The following is a 24,279-nucleotide window of genomic DNA, read 5'->3' as shown; positions in this document are numbered from 1 at the left end:
AAATGAATTACACCATTTTCTCTAAAATATGTCAGGTGAAAAACCCTTGAACTAAAGTACTGAAGACAACAAGGCACATATCAGCGAGGATTATATTAAGGTAAGAAGAGACATTTGTTTTCTTTCCACTAATAACCATTTAACATGTCATTCAAAACTAAGCCCAAAAATCACAGGTGTCAACTCTCTATTCTCTAAAGACATTTTATTTCAGAGAGAAAAGCTTTAAAAAAACGTTTATGCTTAAAAACAAGTCTCTACTGACAAATGGTTAAGAAATAATGATAATTGTGTGTACCTTAATAAGTTCAACAGACAGATTTGCATAAAAAAGACAGAAAAACTAAATAAATTCAAACACATTGATGAAAGCACAGTTAGATGGCTCTGCTAAATAGAAGGCTGGAGGGCGTTTATGCATAGAACAGTTATATATTTAAGTATTTTACTTTTAAATGTGCAAACAGAACATTTTACACATTAAATGATACCACTGAATTAAAAATGGACACATATTAAGTCACTGGACTGGACAGTGTGATTAGTTCACAGTCCGTAGTTGTAGTTTGGCACTGACATTAAAGATTGTGCAGCTCTAGATGATAAATACAAAAAAAATATTAACAACATGGCACGTTTCATTCGACTAAACCATGATCTTAAAGCCTAAAAGTTGTAGTTTCTCTTTATAACAAAGTTGTATTAGTTTGACTACTTGCATTAAGTAGCTTTCCAGCTCAAAAGTCAAACAAACACCTAGATTTAAGTTTGTAGTGTTGGCTACAAAATAAGGGTTCTAGTTTAACAAGATTAAGAACCAACATTATTCCTCATCCTTTGCATAGACAGCTTACAGCTCATTCATAAGCACACTTAAGTGTTCACTGTGATCATTTTTAGCGTTATTGCATCATCATGAAGAACTGAAGGTCTGAGACCATCAAGAGGTGACTCCCTCATGAGCTGATAGAAAAAACATGAGAAGCAATCTACTTATAAGTTAAAATATGTTGAAACAGATTTAACCGGATGGCGAAATAAATGGAAAATGGACAAAATGCATTATTCATATATATATATATATATATATATATATTTGTAAACATGATAGTGTGGTGCCAAAACCTCTTAGTACCATTGTCACTGGCAGCTCTGTGTAATCATACTTATGTTCAAACACTAAATAACTGATATGTGAGAATCATCCAGTATTAAAACATTTTCACATACAGCTTTGCACATTTTCCCCAGGCCAACCTGGCAAACTGGCACATGAGCGAGATTTAGATGTGGATTGTAAGCGGAGTCTTGACGAGATGTTTGAGAAGCTCCTGAACAGCTGATGGATGGATGTTTGGAAGGAAGAAGAAGAAGAAGAAGAAGAAGAAGAAGAAGAAGAAGAAGAAGAAGAAGAAGAAGAAGAAGAAGAAGTGGTGGTCTGCAGATAAAGATGATGATCTGTGGAGGATGGATTCAGAAGATGACCAGGTCTGTGGGTGTGTGTAAATATATATAAGTGTGTGTGTGTTTGTGTGTGTGTGTGTGTGTGTGTGTGTGTGTGTGTGTGTGTGTGTGTGTGTGTGTTGGGGGAGGTTCGGATCACAGCGTTTCCCTTCCACTGCAACTCTTTCACTCGTCTGATTTCATCTTCATCTGTGCCTGCATCTGAGCGATCATCTGCTGCATGCGTCTCAGCTACAGAGAGGGAATAAAAAAATTGGCTTAATTGATTGATACGTCTCAAAACATATTTCATCTATTACAGTCTATAAGGTTTTCTCTTCATAGCAAGTTGCATGGACAAATCCTCTGCAGGGAAATTAAGCGTTTCATGTTTCCAGCAGCAGAAAAAAAGCATCTAATTTGGAATAAACAGATGATGACCTCGGTAACCAGGAGATCAAGTGATATTAAGAGTTACTTAAAAAACACAGATATATGTCGACTGATTTAATCCTTTATTTTTACTTTATAACCAGCACGAGGTACCGATAGTTTAAAGGTGCCGTGTGAAGGATTAGGCGTGAGTGTAGGAGAACTATGGGGGCCGACGCAAAAACACAAATGGTCCTATCTAGAGTCAGTGTTTGGTTTGTCCATTCTAAACTACTGTAGAAACATGGCGGCAGGCTCCGTGAAGAGGACTGGCTACGTACATAGATATATAAACGGCTCATTCTAAGGTGACAAAACACAACCATTCTTAGTTTCAGGTGATTATACGCTAAAGGAAACATACTCATTTATATTATATTCCCCTTTGCCAATAGACCCCCTTAAATTCTATATGCTTTTCCTTTAAGACCTAATGTGTATTTTAGAGTAAAACTAAAAGCTAAAAACAGCAAATGTGTCTCTGTCTTTTCTTGACAGAAACTCTGCCTTGTTAGCAAAACGCCACTGTCTGTGTTAAAACCACAAAAATACCAACTTCCCATGAGCTGAGAAAAGCAGCCTCAACTTTGTGCCAACTTTCAGGTCGTGTTTTCAAATGGTTTGTTTAGCTTAATAAATACAGAATTTTCTCAACCAATAAAGGAATCTTTAATTTACATTTTAATATTCACTCTCTAAATTTAAGGAAAAAAGTTATTGCTGTTTCACTTTGTGGATTAAATAAAAACAAACTGAAGAACTGACAGTTTTCCTAGTTTGTCTTCAATGCTGGTAAAATACTTCACCAGCTACCTTTTACACCTACAACAGTAAGCGTGAATATTCATTCAAACTTTGTGGTTCAAACAATCAGATGCTCTGATGTTAAAGGGTCAGTAAGCTTGAAAAAAGATATATAACATATCTGTCAACCACAATGACTGAACAAACTAAGAGAGGAAGTGCAATCTATAGAGAGACAAACTTAAGAATAGAAAACACCTGACTGATCGATGCAAAAGCAACAAGACGATGATCACTCCACACTAAAATACATCACCGAAATGATAAAAGCATCCCGTGGACTTCCACTTGAAGTCATTTAAAATGATTTTCTTTATTATTCAAAGATAACCTGCTACATAACAGTATATATATATATATATTAAACAAATGGTTACTTAATCAAATGATGAGTGAATCAATATGTTTTAGTACATAATGACATCATATAATCTAAATTTATATAAGGGGTTTTAATGAAAGTGTTTAAAAATGAATGAAGCATAAAATCAATTCTAAACAATACATTTTAATGAGAAGGCAACAATGGGGGAATGATATTATAAAACACATAATGAGGATGTAAAGCTTTTAAAACCATCAATAGTCCCACTGTTAATCAATAAACTCTCCTGTAGCGTTCTTTAATGTATATCGCCATCTTGTGGCTGAGAACAGTACTTGAAATGAAAACCACAGTATGTAGCCTTTTCTCTCTCTCCACTGGCATTGTTTGGAATATCATGTATGTGTGAGTTAAATCTGGTTATATAGTAGAAAATCATGTGCGCCTGGCTACACATGAAGAGTAACAGTTTCAAGTCACAGCTTTTCCACCGCTTTCTGAAATTGAAGGTAAAAGAATAAAAAAAATCGTTTTTTTACTTAACTACTAAAATCTTAATGACTGCAAACATTGGGGTCATTCAAACCTAAATGAATGTTTATTTTCAATTGGAAACTTTATTCTTGATATTTATTAAATTGTATGTTTGCTTGTAATTGACATCTACACAGATTGTCATGATAAATTTCACAGCTTACCTGCTGTGCACTGACACAACCAATTCATTTGAATCAATACATTTTTGCTATAATAATTGAACAGTGTAATTAGGGTAACATTATGCAGTTCATTTCAGAAACTTGTAAAATAAATGTACCTTTTCATTTACGTTTCATACACCAGGGTTCCCATTTGTTTCTAGAGATAATTTCCCAGGACATTTAAGGTGATGGTCTAGCTGGTATGACAGACAGGGATCACACCATACGCTTATATGTTCCTCTCTGTGGAGGTCTGATTTATAAGACGTGCAGTCTATGGCTATAACTTACCTATGAAATCATCTCTTAGCTGCTTAGAAATTATGACAAACTGATCATAGAATAACGCAAACATACCCTCAGACGTAGGCAACACAAGCCAGCGAGCAGGTCGACTTTAGAAACTTAACCAAACATGCTAGTTTTTTTATTTTTGATCTTAAAAGTCCACAATATTACCAAGAGCAGCCTAATCAATACATTCTGGTCCATAAACTATTGTTTGAAGTTAAGATGATCCTGAACATAACGTTCAGCCCTTTAACGTGGCAATGTTATCGTTTTTTGGGAGAACAGTTAAATTAGTAGTTCATTCTCAGCTAAAGGAAAATAGGAGAAGTTTAGAATAACTATACAGAACATAAAGGTTTTTCTCTCATCACCATGTGTTTTCAATGACTGAAAAATGAATTCAACTGCTTTCCAGGTATTCCAGGACAAGTGGGGATAGCATGAATAGTATGCATGGATAGTACAATAGCATGAATTACCCTATTCCGTCCTCCCTCCCCAAACCCCGACAACACGTAAACAAATAGACCGCTGTCTCCTCACATAACTGAGGTCATTCCCACCATAAAACTGGGCCAGGACATCCAGGCAGGAAGTGATGGCATATCCTGCCATTGGGCACATTGTTTACAAACAGCTCTGATTGGACCACGCCCGCTCACTACGGTGCACTGCAACCGCAACACAAACAGGCCAATCAGCAGCAATCAAGTGAAACGGGTTATTGCCTGAGGACTTGCAGGCTCCCAGAATGTAAACAATACATATGGAAGATAGGGGGTGATAATAAATTAGACCTTTTTTTTCTCTTTCTAACATTTAGTCACACTGAAGAATTGACAGTCAGTAGGGCCAACATGTTATGGTATAGTGTTCTGATGTCATATGTACAACAAAGATGACAAGGCAGTTTTTCTGCACAGCCAGGGTGAGTCTGCATTAACCCCCATTATATGCAATACTCAGGGCATGTGGGTTAAACTGTGGTTTAAGATCGGTCTGTTTTTACCTTAGAAAATACTTTTGACAATTGTTTAAGTTTTCAAATTGAAATATTTCGGTGATACACCCACCTGACTCACTGTAATTATGATTTGCACATAAAACAAAATCTTTTCCTGGGACTAATAAATGGCGGAGTTCTGCATTCCTTCTGTGTGGTTCTGTAACTTTTACGATAACCAGTGAAGATGTGTGTTTCATAGAAATGCATCAGCTATGTTGTACAAGTTGGACCCTGGTTCAAAAAGAAGAAAACGCATTTAATACTGAAAATTGTTGTAGTAATGTGAGTTGTTTGGCACATTTAATGGACTGTATTAAAGCACCTGATGGTCCTTTAAGAAGTGCTTTTGCATAGTGTTAAACATGGGGAAATGTGCAAAAATGTAAGAACTGATGATTTTGTCCCCCTATCTTTTCATTGTATAGTTGCACTAGGAAGGCAACACGTCACAGCAAGTAAGAGGAGGACCAATAACTCTTTAACCTAAGGTACATATGGAATATGAGTATTATATGAATATGAATCCGATATGTTTTTTTGGGCCTGCACACCTGTATTTATAGCTATCCACTTGTAGTTGGATCAACTGGACACATTTTAGTACGAAGAGAGAGAGAAGCTGCGCGTGTTCTTACCTCTGCCTCTTTCTGCAGAAGGATCTGGTCTTTATCCACCTCGTCCTCGTCCACAGCCCTGCAGAGAAACCAAACACATTGGTTAGAAAATGTTGCTTCATACAGAGCGGCTCATGTGCTGTTGAAGAGATATATAAAACCAGCATCTCACCTGCCCGCTGTCTTCAGCCTCTCTGAGCGGAAGTTCTCGTAGTGCAGATCCTGGGTTACCTCCTGGAGGTCCTGCATGTGGGTCCTGCAACGAAACAAGACATGCGATCCTTTCCTTACACACTGGGAGGCAGTAGAGCTTCGCTGTTAAATATTTCATTAGTGGATTTTCTTACACATCCAGCTTAATGCGGATGAAGTTCTGTCGAAGGTTTTCCTTCCATGTATCGTATTACCTAAGCAGTTTTATTGTCGGGGAGACTTACACAAGCATGGTGCGTAGTTTGAGGAAGTCATTGTGCTCAGGGTTCTCAACCTCAACGACTCCCCAGGGGTAGAGACGACCACGGATCTTCTTCCCCTTCACCTCAATCAACTGGTTGGAGCCAATCACAGCGAAGGGAATGCTCGCCTGGGAGAGGAAGATAAAAGGTCAGAGGAGACCCAGAGAGAAACAAAGTCAGTGGAGGGGATATAGAAAATAAAGGTATAGGAGAGGAGTTGGGGTGAAGTGAGGGGGGAGCATCGGAGGAGAACGGTATATATCACTACACCAGCAGAGGGAAGTATCTGACGTAGTTCTGCTACAGCCAGCATCGGCTGCGCCTGTCCCTCTCTCTCACCTTCAGGACTCGGGTCTGCTCCTTGAACTCCTCGTCCTCGTCTGAGTCGGCGTCGGGCAGCTGGTAGATCCGGATCCCGTGCTCTGCGATCTCGTCCAGGATCTGAGAGGTGGAAAGGGGAGGTAAAAAACACGAGATGAGCCAAAAGGGGTCGTGACCTCACCGTGACCTCACAACGTGTCCCGCTACACGGGGAAAACCTCGACTGATGGTTGGGTCAGTTTGACTTTCTATGAACAATCTCGATTAGGAACAGACCAGAAAGCCATCAAGAAAGCGCCTTCATTCAAAAAATAGTAAAACTGTCAAAACCACTAAGGACCCCTTTCCTTCGAAATATCTTTTGCATCCTTCGTTTTAGTGTAGTAGATGCTCATAATGTAATAGTATTCAGTGTTTTTTAAGTTACTTATCCATACTATGCTTATGTTCTTGTAATTGTACTGTAATAAATCTTAACTTAAATAAAAGTCGGACAGTATAACGGTAACCTCAAGTCACTTAAAGCTACAGCTTATTCCCCTATGGCACAGGCTTCCGTTATTTAGCTAAAGTATATATATTAATATATAAAAAATGTGCTTTATAAAACTGTTAACTGTGAGTCAGATGTACAAAATAACAGCTGGCGCTCTGACCCAATGGAAAGTAATAGAGCTATATAGACTAATAGGAGGGTGCGAGCGAGTGCCAGTTGTTGCAGCAACACATTTAATTAAAGCCCCCCGCGGAGGACAAAGGGGGTGAGACAGAAAGGGTAGACAGGTGAAAAAATAATAACGGCCTGTGTGTGTGTGTGTGTGTGTGTGTGTGTGTGTGTGTGTGTGTGTGTGTGTGTGTGTGTGTGTGTGTGTGTGTGTGTGTGTGTGTGTGTGTGTGTTTCGGAGTCAGAAAGTTCTCACCCTCCTTTATTCGCCGACCGGTGGGGAAACAAGTTGAAACAAAAGGAGCTTTCTTCCCCGTTACCTCTGGGACAGATGTCAGTATTTATTATTCTAAACATCAAAGCTGCATTTTTCCTTTTGTTTCCCACCCCGAGAGAAGAACATTTAAATCCACAATGTAGCCTTATCTAAGGGAGCCAAAAAATGTCAATTGTTTTCTTAACTTTTTTTTGGGGTGTGGGGGACTTTCATGTACTGCAGTGTATAACAGGACAGTGGTCAGTCAGCCAGGAGCCTGGGAAGTGAGCACAGGTTTTCCTACAGAGCTCAGCTCCTGTTTGAGTCCCTTGTTATGGCTGCCGCTTGTTTTCTCAGTGAGCTCTGTACGCAAGATAGTGTGTTTCTGTGTATGTGTGTGTGCGCAGGGAGACTCGCTCATTGTTGTGGGACAGAACAAAAAACAAACAGACTTCGCAGGATTCGGAAGGAGAGCGTGACTCAGGACCAGAGCCTCTTTCTCTTTCGTTCCCCTAAAAAATGCACACGATGTACAGATTCGTCCAAACGCGCGGGCTGGGTAAACATCGCTCTCGTGGGGCATGAGCGAAGATAATTTTGGGAAACTGTGCACTCAATGGGAAAATAAACAAAAGTGACACAATGGCAGGAAAAACCCCCCGAAACAAACAACAAATCAGCAGTCACACGAGCAGATAAGATTGAGACAAAAAAAATCCAACTGAAAGACCACTAAACAACAAGTTAGATGAACAACCAAGGAAGACATATTTTATGAATGGAAACCACCATTAAATATCTAGAAATAATATCTGATCATCACGCAAACATGAGTCTGTTGTCTGCCATCATCTGTTCTCAGACCTTGGTTAGCCAAAAAGTGAAAAATGACTGTTTACCTTTATTATTCTGTTTGGCAACGTGTGCTTAGTACGGCCCGACACCTATAATCAAGACCTCTCCGGGATCATGGGATGTCAAAATCACTGCCTGCTCCAAATCCCTGTAGTCTCTTCTGTTGATTTACAGTACACAGTGTAGACCGTAATCCATGATGTTACACCGGTCTCTCTCCTCCTATTCCGCAGAGTTGTGTATTTACCTTGGCACACAGATGTTGGCAGTGGGAGCCATTTTGATTTCATGACCATCCTGTTCGGCTATAATACCCCCTCCCCCGCCCCCCCGTGCTGTTATGGTTGGGCGTGCAGGTCCACTTGATGTTGTCGGGGGCAGCGCGCAAACAATGCCACGCAAGACTCAATATTAATTGGAAAAGGAAGGCAAAGTTTTACTGGCTTGCGTTTCTGGCTCACATCACCGAGTGTGGAGCATTGTCGCTGGAAAAATGATTCCGTCATGTCGGGCGGTTATGATAAGTGAGAGGGGCGGAGGCCGCTAGAGAACGAGCTTGAAATGAGACACAGTTTGAAGGTGAGGCATGTGTTTTTTCAGTTTACAGTCAGGTTCGCTTCACTTCTAGGAATAGAAAATACACTGTGGCGGTTATGTGTCGCCACCAAATATAGCATACCCACAGGTCTGTCCATAGATGTAATTACACAGCGGGGGGGAGTCGTGGGAGACATGGCTAAGCAGTTTTTCCTGCAACCGCACGGCAGGTTTAACGGAAACCCTCCAATCATAATGAAACACAGAGCAAAGCCATCATTACGGAGGATCAACCGTTTCAGCACGTCAACCAGGCAGGCCGGGAATAATATTTTTCAGGATTGGTTCATTCCTCACAAGCAAAAACCACGAAAAATATGAATGACTCAAACCACCCGCTTAGCAATGACAAACGACGCTGGCAGAAAAACAAATAGCCGCTGGGAAGAAAAAAAAGAGCAAAGGAGACAAAAGAAGAGGATTGTGGTCCGGATGTTCAACAGGTAACCGCATGCCGGAGCTCAGTGATACAGCTGTAGTGTGACTGCAGACAGAGGTGAGCCTCCTGTGGCCTGCTGTGGTGTTTGTATCCACTGAGCTGAACCTAACAGACAAACTAACAGAGAGAACAATACTTGGAAGTAGAAACATGTAGAGAGAGAGAGAACAAAAACATCCAAAACACAAAACAATCAAACCATACTAATCAACCCTGACTGAGAAGAGCAAGGATCAGGAATTCAGAGGGACCGGACCGGCAGCGCTCTTACATAACGTTTATGTAACCTCGCGGCTGCCTGCCAGCTTCTAGCAGAGCGGCCATGGGGAGGAAACGGTGCATCATTGCCATTAGAGGTAGTCGGCCTTCAGTCACTTTTGAAACTTGTGCTTGTACTGAGAAAACACCTTGAGGGACAGAGGCCCTCTTTTTCCAAGACTGCTGAGTTTATTAAAGGAAAAAAAATCCTGGCCATGGTGAGGAGTGTTTAATCCGTTCTGCTGAGGGTTCTCTCTATCCCTTATGAGACCCCCTGTGGGTCCAACTGTGGGTCTACATATCGGTGGATAAAACAACTGCTTACTTTGCACCTTCCAAGTCTAATTTACACATCAGAGCTGACCTGAAGTGGAACCAGCAACAGGCAATATTCAACAGTAATACAGTAAACGTTAAAAGTTAAAACGTAAAAGTTAAAGTACCCAAAGCAGCATTTGGAGAAGCACGTTTTAGTTCATCTTCTGTTCTGGTGACACATTTATGCTGTATATGGAGTTATTGCCGATGACCTAACTGCTTCATATTTCCTAAATGCTGTACACAATCATGGTTGACGAATAAACTACAGACACAAACGCCTCCATTGACTGTATTTATTTTTTTGTGGAACCTGACACAAAGTTCACCCCTGCTAGCATCATATCTAATCTCTGAGTTAGGTGGTATTTCACACAACAAACGGCATTCATTTAGCAAGCGCGGTTATCATTTAAGGCCAACATCTACTTAATAAATTTATCACAAGACCAGTAACGTCTGATCGGCAAAACAAATATTCAACGGGAAACCATGACTACTTCATGTTTTCATTTCAGAATATTTGGTTTCTATATTATTTTGGAGCGGTTTGAAAGCAAGTATGAATAATTCAATTTACACAAAATCTGGTGCTTTATGTGTGTGTACAAGAGTAAAGAAAGCCATATGCTAATAAAGTGAGCTTTATATTTTCTGCTAATATTTACAGTCTGTTCTGCTGCAGCTAAATCATTACAGTCTCGGTCTGTCTCATGTCAGAGCAAACCTGAAAAAAAGAAAAAGGAAAACCTGTCCAGCTAATAAACTGTAAATTACTAACTCTGGACAAGCAGAAATATGTTTTTTCCCCACATAAAATAAAGCGCCAACACACTATTTGATAAAGAATTAAATGCCGTGATAAGTACCGAAATCTTCAGTCATAGATCTAAGTCCTGAGTGGAAGAACAACTTTTTTAAAGTTTCAAGAAAACAATTTTCAGCCAACAAAACAAGACTTCGCTATTAAAAAGAAAACTATGATTTACTCTCTCACAGGAGGATTCAATGTGGCTTTTGCAAAGAAATATAAATATTTAGAGAGAGTACTGAGCTGTGTCACTGTAATTAATATTTCAAACAACACTTATTACAAACCTCAATTACAAGGCAAACAACAGAGAGGGTCTGGCAGCATGAAAAGAAAAAAAAGGCTGACTCCTCACACTATTCTTTAGTTTCCAAACTGATTTGCTAACCTTAAGACACATGAGAACAAATGCTTCTCTCTTGCCAGGAAACGCCTTACGACTAACCGGCTCTCTGCTGCCTGCAGGGATTCTGGGGGGGGGGGGGGGGAGAGAGCCCCAACAATACCTGATCTAGGGGGGGTCGGAGGGATTTAGACCTCATACCAGCCTCCCACACACACATAGAGAACCGGTATAATCTGGAGTCAGGAGCAGGAGCGGAGTTTACGTGCGTGGAGCTTTGTAGCACCAGGCGGTGGATCACGGCGGAAGGAGGATGACCTTCACAACCATCTCCAGAACAAATCCATCAGACCTTTTAAACATCATCCGCCTTTCTAGAAGTACAGCACTGACACGCAGCAGCACCGCAGCAAACAATACCTTTCTGTTCACAGGATTAAAGACACTTGCATGCATGCGCATGAAACACACATTCCAGATATATTCAGTCAGAGTCTGAGAACCAGAGAGTGGACGGTCCAGACTGGAACAGCTGGATTTGTCTGCACCAAGAGAAAGTACAGGGGGGGAAGTCACCGCCACCATGGAAACGTGAAGGCATCATTGAAGTTATGGGGATCAACACGCTTGCATGCACGCGCACCCACCCACCCACGCTCCCATTGTCTGGGGCGAAGTATTAGTCCGGTTAAGACCACCCACCTCTCCCTCTGATCAAAGGGCACAGGGAGGAACAATCAAGCTATTCATGTAATCTTGTATCTACATGAGATTTACATGAAGACGTGGCAGGTTTAGTGTTTCAAACCAAAAATCTGGCTTTTTTGTGACCTGGTCCGGTGATCAAAAGGGTGAACAGCAAAAGGTGACTCATTGGTGTAGAGAGCAAGGAAACGTGCTCTGTTCACACTGTACTTTCTTTACTTGTGAACAGACGAGAGCGTGTAACAGAGCTGCCCATTCAATGAGGGAAAAGCACATATTTATTGTTTTAAAATCCGCAGAGCCGTGGAGCATGCCCTGGCACAATGACCGCTGGAGGGCAGAAAAATAAATACATCCTCGTGTTTGAAACAGTGGCAGGAAAAGGGACAGGGCACAAGCTTACAGGGGACTCGTATACTAACTCACACACAAACACACACAAATATAGGAGCAGTGAAGTAATCACCACTCAACCTTTACTCATGGGGTGCCTACTTAGTACAAAGAAAGAGTCGAACTTCAAAATGTGTGTGTGTGTGTGGGGGGGGATGACGCTTTACAAATAGCATATTTAATTTTATACTAATATTTGGACCCATTTTACCCTCGAAAATGATAATAATAATAATAATAACTAATAGTAAGTTATTTTGCAACTTTAAATCAAGTAAGGGTGCAACTAATGATTCTTTTTAATTAGCTATTAATCTGTGGATTATTTCCTCAATGGATCGTTCCATCACAATATATTAAAGGCAAAGGTTTTGTCTTTAAAGTGTGCTGGGTTTCTTTCTGACTAAAGAACAGTAGCACATCCTCACGATTGAGAAGCTGGAACTATGGAACATTGAGACAAAAGTGACTTAAATTAAATTGCTGATTCATTTTCTGCCATTTCACTAACCGATTTATTGTTCTAGCGATAGAAAAAAAAACAAGACACAAAAGCACTTCTCTGTTCAGACAAAAACAGGTATGTTTTTGACTCCATCAGGATTCCAGTCTAAACCAGCTGTGTATGGTTCCTCTATGTTCAAACAGAAAAACATCCAGTGAAGCAGTTTGAGATTAAAACCCTGCACAGGATATGACTGAGAGGTCCCAGACTGAGAGGATCAGTCCCTCAATATACCCTCCTCAAGGCAACTTATGAGCTAGAGACCGCAGCGACCCCGGCGAAGGAAATTGGCATGAGAGCAAATAAAAAAAAAAAAAGACAACACAAAGAGGCAAAGGAAGAAAAGTACGAGGTGGAAGAATGAGGCACTGCCAGGAGAGGAAGGACCGAACGAGGGGAGAGCAGAACCAAGAGGATGAAACCTGGATGATTTGTCCAAGAAGGGGCAGCAGGTTGTGTCTTGTCAGTGGAACAGTGTTGACCCGTAGCAGGAAACTTATATTGTTCCCTACAAGCTGTTTCCCCATAATAATAGGAGAGAAGGACGAATGGTTTAAAACGGTGAGAAAGTACCCTACAGAAAGAAACAACGACTAATAAATAATGCGGGAGGAATTCTGTGGACATCAATCATCCTCCAGCACCGGGGCTTTGTGGCAGCTTCTTGGCGGCCCGCGACTGCATGGGAGGACTCTTAGGCACGTATACCTAAGAGCCACTTCAGCTAATCTGATGGAACCGACAAATACTCTGGCCGAGATATGTTTGTTCTCCTGAGAGACACTTAAAAAGATGAATGAGCATTGCTACGACAGCCTATCATTTACAATGACTACGTTTACAAGCACGCAAGAAACCAGACTACTGTGATAAATGTGTCAAGGCAGCGAGAGTGATTTTCAAAGGCTACTATTGTCTAAAACGAGAATAAGACAATATCCCACCCCATTTTTTGGGGGAGGGGGTAAAACGCCCTATAATCATTTAGATATATGATGTGTATATGATAAGATACCTTCTTAGTGATGCGACAGTCTCATTTTTTTTTTTATACTTTTTTTCCTGTGTACATGTGCCTCTTTAGTGTTTTCACTGCACGCATTGCTCCCCATCCTGGTATTTGCTTGAAATATTTGCATGTGAAAGAAAAACCACAAAACCTGTTTGAGGTTCTACATGGTAAAATATTCAGGTTTCACCAGCAGGAATTTAGCTGAACTAAAAATATGTCTCATAATCAGATCGCCTGGAAATAGCCAGTTAATTAATTAACTAAATGCATGTAAATGCAGCCGGTTGATGAATTTATTCAGGACCACTGGCTGAAACATAGCCGCACACAATCAGACTGCACAGAAGCACAAATTGAGATGGAGATAAAAGTTGTGTTTGCCCAAACGGGAGATAAAATGCCCTCTTCAGGGACACGTGGAGCTGGTTCTAAATGTGGGGCAGATGGCTCAATTACCCCTATGTATTTCCTGACAATAACGACTCCAGGAGCACCCTTCGGTTAGATACGGACAAACTAAATAATTTTTTGTGTCCGTTACCAGTACAAAAGAAAAAAGAACTGTGTATAAATTTAGTTTAGAAATAAGCAAGATTTCTTAATTGCTTGGATTAGAAAATGAATGGATTTGGGTAGTGTGCACATGTGTGGGCCAATGTGCGTGAATTCGTCCATCTCGTTTAACTCATCAGCTCCTTAGCGTACAGCGGGAAATGTCTGTTAAGGGGACACTTAGTGGAGCATGTGAACAAACTCTGTTGGACAGATAGTGTTCTGGGACAGTTTGGCCGTAAAGAGGTCAGATGGGAGCGATAATGTTTCCCTATTTTCCGCTGCCCCACTTTTTATCTACAGTCGCCTACGTTTTTTATAGCATACGATGTCTATCAGAATGAAATCCAAATACACGAAGAAAATGAAACAAGAGTTGAGAGCAGTTGACCTGTTTCAGCGCTGCCAGCTGGATCAGAAAGCCCACAGGCCTGGAGATCGGGGCGGGGGGTTTCAGTGGTGGCAGGAAACATGGTTTTGTTCATCTGAAGTGCCAGAGGAACACTCAGAAGGTTTGAGGAAGGTCAAAACACAAAACAACTCCAAGGAGCACAATTCAACAGGGCAGGTCCCTTAAGGACAACGCAGCAGAGAAATTTCACCTTTGATGCTTGGGGGCAACTTACACACAATCAGAATAAGGAGGGAGTTACCGAGTTCTTGCATTGTCCTCATGAGGCGCATGTGAAATCTTTTTGTCTTAGGAAAATTTAGCGTGTGCGTCCTGAGACTGTGACCCCGTCTCCCCGGGACGCGGCATCAGCACTTTTGATCAATCCGACTATGGGAGCCTCGGACAAAGAAGACTCGCTGCCGAAGAGGAACGGAGCCGAGTTGGACTCTGGTCAGCCTGACACCCTGTCAGACCACCGGCTCCGAGACCTCAATGAGAGGCAGGTGGGAGGTCTGGGCTTTGGCTTTGCAATTAAAAACAGTAATTTGCAACAACAGCCCATTTACTGCCTGCTTTTTTTTTTTCCGGGACTACGACTGCAACCGATGATCGTTTTCCATTATTATTATTATCTGATGGTTACTTTCTCCATTAATCGTTTTGCTTATAATTTGTCAGAAAACAGAAGCCAAAAATATTCCATTTATATTGACCTGAAAACAGGAAAAGCTGCCAACCCTTCACATCTGAGAATCCAAAAAGAACCAAATTTTTTGCTTGAAAAGTTGGAGGTGTAAGGGTTAGAGTGGAGCAGACGTTATCAGCTGGGTTACGTAGCAGGAAGCTGAGGAGCGCGCAGGCAGGCAAGCAGACACTCTGGGTCACATCCAACAGGAAGTATCTGGGACGGGTCGAGACTGGATGAGATGTGTTGCCCCTATATTATATACACACACACAACACCGTGTTCCTACGCATGTCCCTCCTTAATGTTTCCTCTCGCATGTCGTCCCTCCCTTTACTTGGCTGGCTGTATCATCAACACAAGGTGCACACTGTAAATCGGCGCAATTACGCGGGGAAGTACACGTTTGCTTTCTCGGCGTGAACACACGGATGTCTGACACAACGGGCTGTCGATGAGGATGGATGGTGTTTTTTTGCCATTGTTAGCGTATCGTCCAGCGATACACTTTCTAATTGATAAACCATATAACTGTAGATGAGACAAAAGCAAACACAATTCAAAAGTCCCCAACATCCTGGCCACATCCTTGTGCCAAGAATCAAATCTAGGGGAAAGATGATTACGTACACTGTATATAGAATGGCTATAGATCTAAATTGTGTGCGTGTGTGCGTGTGCGTGTGTACGTCAAAACTCACCCTCCTCTTCAGGCGGTCCCTCTCCCTCAGTGTCAGCGTGTCGGCCTTGGCAATGACCGGGACTATGTTGACTTTGCTGTGGATGGCCTTCATAAACTCCACATCCAGAGGCTTTAGGCTGACAAATAAAAATATTTTATAGAAGACAAAGAACAATGTGTTTGAGGGCGAGAAAAAGGATAATTGAGAAATTGAATTTTCGTGGGGCAAGAGAAAAATAGGAACAGGCTTCTTTAAGGTAATCTTCAATGTGCTGGAGCAGACCCAACGTGTGTGTGTGTGTGTGTGTGTGCTTGTTTACCCATGTCCAAACGGAGATATGAAGTAGAAGCAGCAGTGCACCCTGTTGTCCACGATGTGTCTTCGGTTCAGGCCGCTCTCGTCGTGGAGGTATCGCTCGAACTGATTGTCGATGTACTGGATGATGGTCTTGAAGCTGACATGGGAGACAAACAGAGAGGCAGAGGGACAAACGGACCCCCTTTAATCATGTCTAATAAGCACGTAAACACTGTTTTAACATCGACACTGAGAGTGACATTCAAGAAAAAAGAAATCATGCGCTTCACTTTGAAGGCTATTGAGCAAGAAGTCGAGGAGGAACTAAGAGACAAATATTGTTTTTGACTCCCTTCATGAGTAAGTGGTGTAGTTTTTTTATATGTCATGAGATTCATTACTGGTGTTGTAAAATTCAATATCTCATTTTGTGATGGGATGGAATCATTTCAGTTGAAGGTGTTTATGTTCCTCAATGGGCAGAGAAACCCTTTAAACTCTACCAGAGAAACTTTAGAAATACAGCTGCTCAAAGTCAAATTACAGCTGCTTCTGCAAGTTGCAGAAAAGTTGTGATTAGTGATCTGTTTCCTATCACCAGGAAAAACAGGTGCTATTTTCACACCTTGTGTTGTGCTGGTGCGATAAAGACAAAGTTCAACTGATGAATGCATTAAATTATCTTCCGGGCAGACAGCAAGTTGTGAATCCAACTTATGGAAAGAATGTTGTCTTTATGTCAGTTTTCTTTTCTTGTTTAGCAGCAAAAAACGCATCAAAGGTCCCAAGGCCGAAATCAAACATGTTATGTTGTGGTATTATAGCATGCGTTGTAAACATGCTTTCCATAGTTCTTTACATTTGTGATCTGCGATTGCACCCAACTGAACTGATCTATGTACAGTTAAAGCGCATATCATATACTGTGAGTACAGACCTTCATTACGAAAAGCAGAATCTTGATTTATTGACTTTTAAACATTAACTAATTATTGAGCAGGTGACAAGAGACATATTCTGCAGAGAGAAGGCAAAGAGCAGGTTTTTGCTGTTATTGCCTTTCGTTCACAGATGTGTCTTTTTTGTAAGCCTTTGGCGGAGAGTATGTAGATCCAGGAGAGCTAATGTACAGCTATGCTGGGACAAACCACACACTCACACACACACAAATGGCTGAAGAAAATCTGGACATAGGGAATGCAGAAGGAGGAGAGGTAGGAAATAGGGAGTTTCTGAGATGGAACTTGAGAAAGGGAGTCGTTGAGGACAAGAGGGGAAGGATGAGAGAGCACGCTGTTACAGGAAACACGTCCCAAGCTGTTCTCACTCCTCCTCCTCCTCCTCCTCCTCGTCCTCCTCCGCGGCACACAAACACACCAGTCCTGGCTGTTGATGGCGTCGCCGTATCCGGGGGTGTCGACCACGGTGAGGCGCAGCTTCACCCCTCGCTCCTCGATCTCCACAGTCGACGCCTCGATCTGCACTGTCCTCTCGATCTTCTCTGTGGAAGCAGAAACACAGGAACAATTAACGAGTAGCATGGAACCAGAGTGGAACTTTATTATCCCATAAAATCGTGCCCGATCTAAGTGCTCATACACAGCCGCTGAGATGCCGAAATCGCAGGCTTCAAAGAAGGTGTCTATGAAATCATGGGTTTTGTCATCAAAAAGAGCTACACTTTTTTCCTTTTTTCTTATCTGTACAGACCCTGGAGGGGTCAAGCCAGAACAAGTCCTAACCTAAGTCAAGTCATAAGAAGGGGCAGGGTCATATTTTGAGACTCAAGCATTCCCAACATTCCTGTTTCAATAATGCGCTGCTGGAGACATTGCGCCAGACATTTCTCCATTATTACAGTGTGCATGTTTGTGTATGTGTATGTATGTGCATGTGTGTGTGTGTACCTGCAGCACCGGGGATGTAGCGTTCAGGGTAGAGATCAGTGAGAAACAGGCTGTTTATAAGCGTTGATTTGCCCAGACCAGACTCCCCTGAAAAAAAGAGAGAAAGGGAAATAAAAGCTCTATTCTCTTAAGAAAGTGTGTATTCTACTTTAAAAGAAAAGAGCGATCACTCACCTGCAACCATGAGGGTGAATTCAAACCCTTTTTTTACCGACTTTCGGTGCACTTGGTTCGGGAGGTTGGCGAACCCGACATAACCTGCTGCATCTGGGAACTGTAGAGCACAAACAACACATACATATTGTTCAAAATGAATGTCAGAAACTAAGATTAATGAGGAAGTATTGCACTAGTCATAAAAATATGTAATGACTCAAATTATAGGGGGTTGCAGATTTAGTTTAATGTGATTACGTGACATTTTTGATAATTTTATTAGGAGTGTAAAGGTACAATTGAGCGTATACGAGATTGATGATGATGTCCATTATTGAGATGTTTCAACAGGCAATAAAACCTAGCCACTAAACACTCACATGTATACAGGATATCCCCCCTGGATGCCTGTGCGAGTGTGTGTGCATGAGATTACGAGTAGCATGAGTGTTAATCACCGCTGCCTTATTAGAATCCCCTCCTGAGTACTCTGTAAAGCCGTAATGTGTGGGGGACGTTTGGGCCCGTTACTCACCTTCCCTTTCTCTCCAGACTGAGACATTGCTGCTGCTTACTGGATACCTGGATACAACGGGAAAAAAAAGAAAAGATAAAGGTGCATGACATAAATCATCATAAAAATCCAGCCTAACTTCCTTCCTGCCAGCAGCAAAACACTTATTCCAGGCATCTTGATTAAAATCTTTCTCGAGAATGAAATTAATATTTTGTCAATAGAAACCAAAAAAAGTAGCTTAAACTCACACTGTAACGTAATTCACACGTTTTTTTTTTTATTATTTGCGTGATGTAATATCCATCCAAATACACTATTAGAGCCTTTAAAGTCAAGTCGTGGTTGCAATTTGTTTCCCTGAAGAATGATATGATAGGTTTGACATGAGGAATCTGCTGAGCCTGATATGTCGCATTGCACACTTTCTTAGCCAAAGCTTTTATTAAACATTGCTTTGATCGGTTGTTGATGCTCTTTTTGTAAATCTAAAGTCAAATCCTTTCCAAAAATGCTAGAAATACATATTAATCTAAATTAAACAAGGGGTGAGTGATATGAATGAAATCCTTTCTCGCAGTATATGTCATATTATATCATGACAGCAATATATATTTCAAGATTCAGTAAGTTTCTTTGGAAACTTTGTTTATTGGGATAAATAACCAGACAGAAGTGTGAGTTTTTGGCAAAAAAACACCATAATACAATCACAAAATCATAAAAAAAATAATCATATTATATATTACTATAAAGCTGTTCTGCATGAACTCTATTTTATAAATTTGTTTAGTCTCTTGGGATACATTGTTGTATCTGCCAACCTAAATTTGACATCACAAGCCATGACAGAGCAATTAGACAGGCAATAAGTCCCATAGTTGTCTTCATATCACAAATATACATTTATCATATCGCCATGACATGCGGCTCATTTTTCTTGAGCAGGAATCACTAAAGAGGACTCCACCTCAGGACATGTATGTTGTAAATTGTAACAACCCCCATCGAGCCCCCATCGAGTCCACGTTGCGATGGGCACTCGGGCTGCCGTGACGACCACACAGTTCTTTCACACTATCACGTGGAAGGAGCAGTGATTAAGGGCCCTTGGCAACAAAGTGTGTTCCCAGACTCCCATTAAACTGTCCTCTATGCCCACCCCCACCGCGCTCCCGCCCCACTTGATGACCCCAAGCAGACGACGGAGCAACAAGCCCGCTTGATAAATTAGCCACATAATGACGGAGCAGGAAGAACAGGCTCCGTTTTATCACCAACACACTGGCCCTTGACAGGTGGAGTGTGATAAGCATTAGAACGAGGCAGGCCGCCGTGTGCTGCCAAACGGAGATGCACTGGTTATGTAATGGTAGTTGAGGGATGAAGGGGGGGGGGGGCATGGGAATCCGGATTGACCTTATGCCATTGGCATGCAACAAACGCACAGTTGTGGACACTCAGGGAACCATTTCACACTGTTAAATATATTAGATGGTTTTTTTGGATGGGAGGGGGTCTGTGTGCATCTACATGAAAGTGGGCAGAGATCTCTCACACTGGTTTCACCGAGCCCGCAGGGAAAACAATGGCTGTTTATCCCTCTGGTTCCTGAAGCCTTTCCTATACAGGGCAGCTCCGCTATGGGGAGGAGGGAGAACACGTGCCTCACCCCTGACCACATTCGGGTCCCGACCGCATGTCCAAACAGCAAGGGGGAGAACACTGATACTATAGGGAGGAGGGGGGCCAGGTTAGGGCCGCAGGGTCGAAAGGTTAACCCAGTTAAACCAAGTATAATTTAGAAAGGGAGAAAAATATAAGCACTGACATTAAGAATAGGCATCCAACATAAATATTATAGAACCGGCAAACTAGTAAAACACTGATTTAACCAGAGTGGAAACAGTTAGTTGATCTACAAACATTTGAAATCTGAAACTATTTTAATATAGTAAACTATAAAAAAAATTTGTCTTTCGCCATCGTTTTGACCTGATGGTGGAGCTAAATAAAAATGTTGGGGAATCGATAAAGTTCAATTCATCCTGTGAAGAAGATGAATTTGTGTGCCAAATGTCACCATTTAAAAGTTGTCAAAAATCACCAAAATCCCTGGGATACATCCTCTGGGGAATATGAATATGTTAGTGAAATATGTGCCAATCAATCTAGTAGGTGTTGAGATATTCTACTGGATGAGTGTAAACTTAGTTGTTGGTGATGAGAGAGGAAAAGTCACATAAAAAAGAAATACTTAAAAGTAATTGGGATTCATCCTCTGGGGAACTTCTTGGATTTTGTATGATGGTGTTGGGGCAAACCATCCAATTATTGTAGGGACAATTCACAAAAAAATTTAAAAAGTGATGCGCTGACCAACCAAAATGATTCCTATACACACAACACTAGCGTGGCTCAAACATGAGGGTCGGCCCTAAAAACACAACAAAGACGATAATAAATGGGCTTTCATTGTTAATGAACATCTAATTTAATGTACTGGCCCACACAGGCGTATCCATGTGTGTCACTCACACACACACACACACACACACACACACACACACACACACACACACACACTCACACTCACACTCACACTCACACTCTAAGTGTTATTCCTCGATAGGCTCTGTGGGAACCAGCGTTAGCCCGGCAGCACATTAATTAAACCGCTCCAATATCACACTTGTAATATCACAAAGACAACACTACAGGACAGACAGGCAGGAGGCACACTTCAATAAGACTCTCTTAATAACGGCCATTTAATCGGCCGGGCTGCTGAGCTGCTTACACACACACACACACACACACACACACACACACACACACACACACACACACACACACACACACACACACACACACACACACACACACACACACACACACACACACACACACACACACACACACACACACACACACACACAACAGGCCCAGACGTGGCGGGAGACTAAACAGTTTGGGCCAAACAGGGAAAAATAATGCCACCTTAGTTAAGCCAAAGTGCTTGGTGTGTAATGCATTTGCAGTTGATTTATTGGCTGGAGGGAAGCCATGAAGGGGGCAGCAGTGCTGGTAGAACTATTCACCTTCCTCACGAACAGCGTCCAGGGTGCGCACACCCGCTTCCCCACGGATTAAAGCCTTTCTGCACTCGCTGGAAACATTGAAACAATAATGTCACACCGTGGAGATTTGGTGAACTCTGTGGCACGACAACAAAAAACTGTAATTTACTGGCAACTGATCGCAGCAACAGGCGCCCCGAGAGGTAGTGAGCATAATAAAGTGACGTGAGACACACACACAACAACGCACATTAACATTGGGGGGGGGCCTTACTGTAATTAAGTAGCCCTTGGGGACCAAATGTAGTGGTGGTGGGAGACAGTAATAAAATATATGATACTGTCTTTTAAGCCATGGTTTTAGAAAAACTTTATAATACGAGCACAGAGAGGGGGGGTAAAGCAACAATAGACGGAATGAAAAAGCCTTTCAACCATAAGAAAACCAGCAGGGCTGTTCATAACACACACGCACACGCACACACACACACACACACACACACACACACACACACACACACACACACACACACACACACACACACACACACACACACACACACACACACACACACACACACACAGGATGGGCCGTTTATGATGATGGGACAGGGGAGGAAATGACTCAAAACAAGTGGGAGTCTTACGGCAGCAAAATGTTATCATAACACTGTTGCTCACACAGCTGCTGTACAGTAACATGAAGTTGGGGGGGGGGGGGGGGGGGGGGGGGGGGGGGGGCTTTTCATCAATGATTAATTGTGAAACTAACACCTTGGTGTGGTAAAAGGTCATATATAGTATTTTTTGTTTCCATGCTCATACCTGATGATAGAATGTGTATAAATATGTTTGGTTAACGGCTTTTGAAATTTGAATGTGAGAATATTGCAAATGAAGGAATAAAATAAATAACATTTAATAATAGGCGTTCTATCACGACACAAATCCCTATTCTTGATTATAACTCAGGCCTAAATTGATTTATTCTACAAGTAAACAACAGAGAATGAAAAGCCACCAATTTAAGTCCTATTTTTATTTATTTTTTTACTGTGAGGAAGTACTGTCTGTTTAATGGTATGGTAGTATAGTATAGTATACAAGTATATTATTATTATTATATTATATTTTGTTCTTTTGCATTCACAACACTGTGCAAGACTAGTGTCAGACAGATGTCTTTCCCAGCCAGGGGAAATGACATCTGTCACAGGAAGCTGAAAAGGTCAGAGAGTGGTGAAGGTGTCAGATCAGAGGCCTGAGACGTCTTTCGGTGCTCAGAGATGCCGTCCTTCTGATAGCAAACTGATCTGTGTCCAGCCGAGTATAATGCTAAATTGTTTCTGAATTGAAGGGCAGCTGCCAGCCCCAGATTACAGCTCACACAGTCTGCCTCCGTGCCCACGGCGTTCACCGCTCAGCAAGAAAGGAAGTGAAATATGCATGTTTTCACTGAGCCAAAAACACAAGCAAAGATGGATGATAACTCTTCAATGGTGGCCCTCCGCCACATCTTAGACGGACACATAATGAGAATATGTTTCTGTTTCCCCGCTGTTATTGTGAAGTTGTCTAAACATACATTTATTTTACAAAAAACATGCCTTTATAATCAAAAGGTCAAGGATTAAGCGGATGTTCGAGGGAGATTTCAGGGTTCAGGAATGTTACACAAAGCAGGATTTACAGGAAATGTGTGAATGGCACGTCTGATTTGGAGATTTTTTTTATTTTTTATTTTTTTTAAATGGGACTGATTTGGGAATATGTAGGCCCACTCAAGTGTGGGGAGCTCCAATGCATTATCGAGCATGGAACAGGACAATGGGACAATAAATGAGCTGAAAGGCATTGAGTGTTTTTTTTAAATTTATTTAAAGGTATTGGACATTAATCATTGTAGTGAAAATCTGAAGACAAGGACATATTTACTTTTGTGTCTAATAACTACCGAGATTTTAAATCAACGCTTCAGTCCCTGGATATGGGAGATTGAAGGCCTCTGTAAGAGTTGGATGTCCACCACACCCAGTCTGACAGACACTGACTGAGTTTACCACACATCAAATGGGACAACGGCATTTTCATTTCTACGTGCGCAATAAATACCGTATTTCCTTACACTGGGATATCCTATTTAAAAAAACTCCTTTGTTAAACCGAATTTGAGTGTAATACGGCACTGAAACTTTGTCAACGTTACAAGTCAAACTTTACAAAGCAACAGTTGTTTCGCGGCTGGTGTCATGTTGCCAGAAAGGCTTCAACGGAGTCTCCGGTTTGTCTTCTTCTTCTCCATTCTTCGTCTCATTTAAACACTTTTTAAAAAATGAACATAAAACAACCAACCACTGAGCAGTGCCTTACCTGAGCGTAACTTTGAATACTTGTTAATCAACAGGAGCTTTTTTTTGCCTCTTGCCGCTGTCCCAGCCCAGGAAGGGAAACCCGGAAACCGTT

General features: G+C 41.6%; 1 protein-coding gene across 1 annotated transcript; it reads right to left on the bottom strand.

The window, feature by feature from the left end:
• Window positions 1-1,516: 1,516 nt before the first annotated feature.
• Window positions 1,517-24,279, bottom strand: zgc:63587 (uncharacterized protein LOC393431 homolog). The gene is made up of 12 exons (XM_054610261.1): window positions 24,187-24,279; window positions 18,758-18,804; window positions 18,241-18,340; window positions 18,067-18,153; window positions 17,537-17,660; window positions 16,182-16,316; window positions 15,881-15,998; window positions 6,411-6,512; window positions 6,054-6,199; window positions 5,789-5,872; window positions 5,638-5,695; window positions 1,517-1,695 (listed from the first exon to the last, which is right to left on the bottom strand). Exons 2-12 carry the CDS (start codon window positions 18,782-18,784, stop codon window positions 1,630-1,632), a joined length of 1,047 nt encoding a protein of 348 aa, XP_054466236.1. The 5' UTR covers window positions 18,785-18,804; window positions 24,187-24,279; the 3' UTR covers window positions 1,517-1,629.

The sequence above is a fragment of the Anoplopoma fimbria genome, chromosome 13, assembly GCF_027596085.1.
Source record: "Anoplopoma fimbria isolate UVic2021 breed Golden Eagle Sablefish chromosome 13, Afim_UVic_2022, whole genome shotgun sequence".
In the NCBI taxonomy this organism is placed as follows: domain Eukaryota; kingdom Metazoa; phylum Chordata; class Actinopteri; order Perciformes; family Anoplopomatidae; genus Anoplopoma; species Anoplopoma fimbria.
This window is presented reverse-complemented; position numbering and strand designations above follow the sequence as displayed.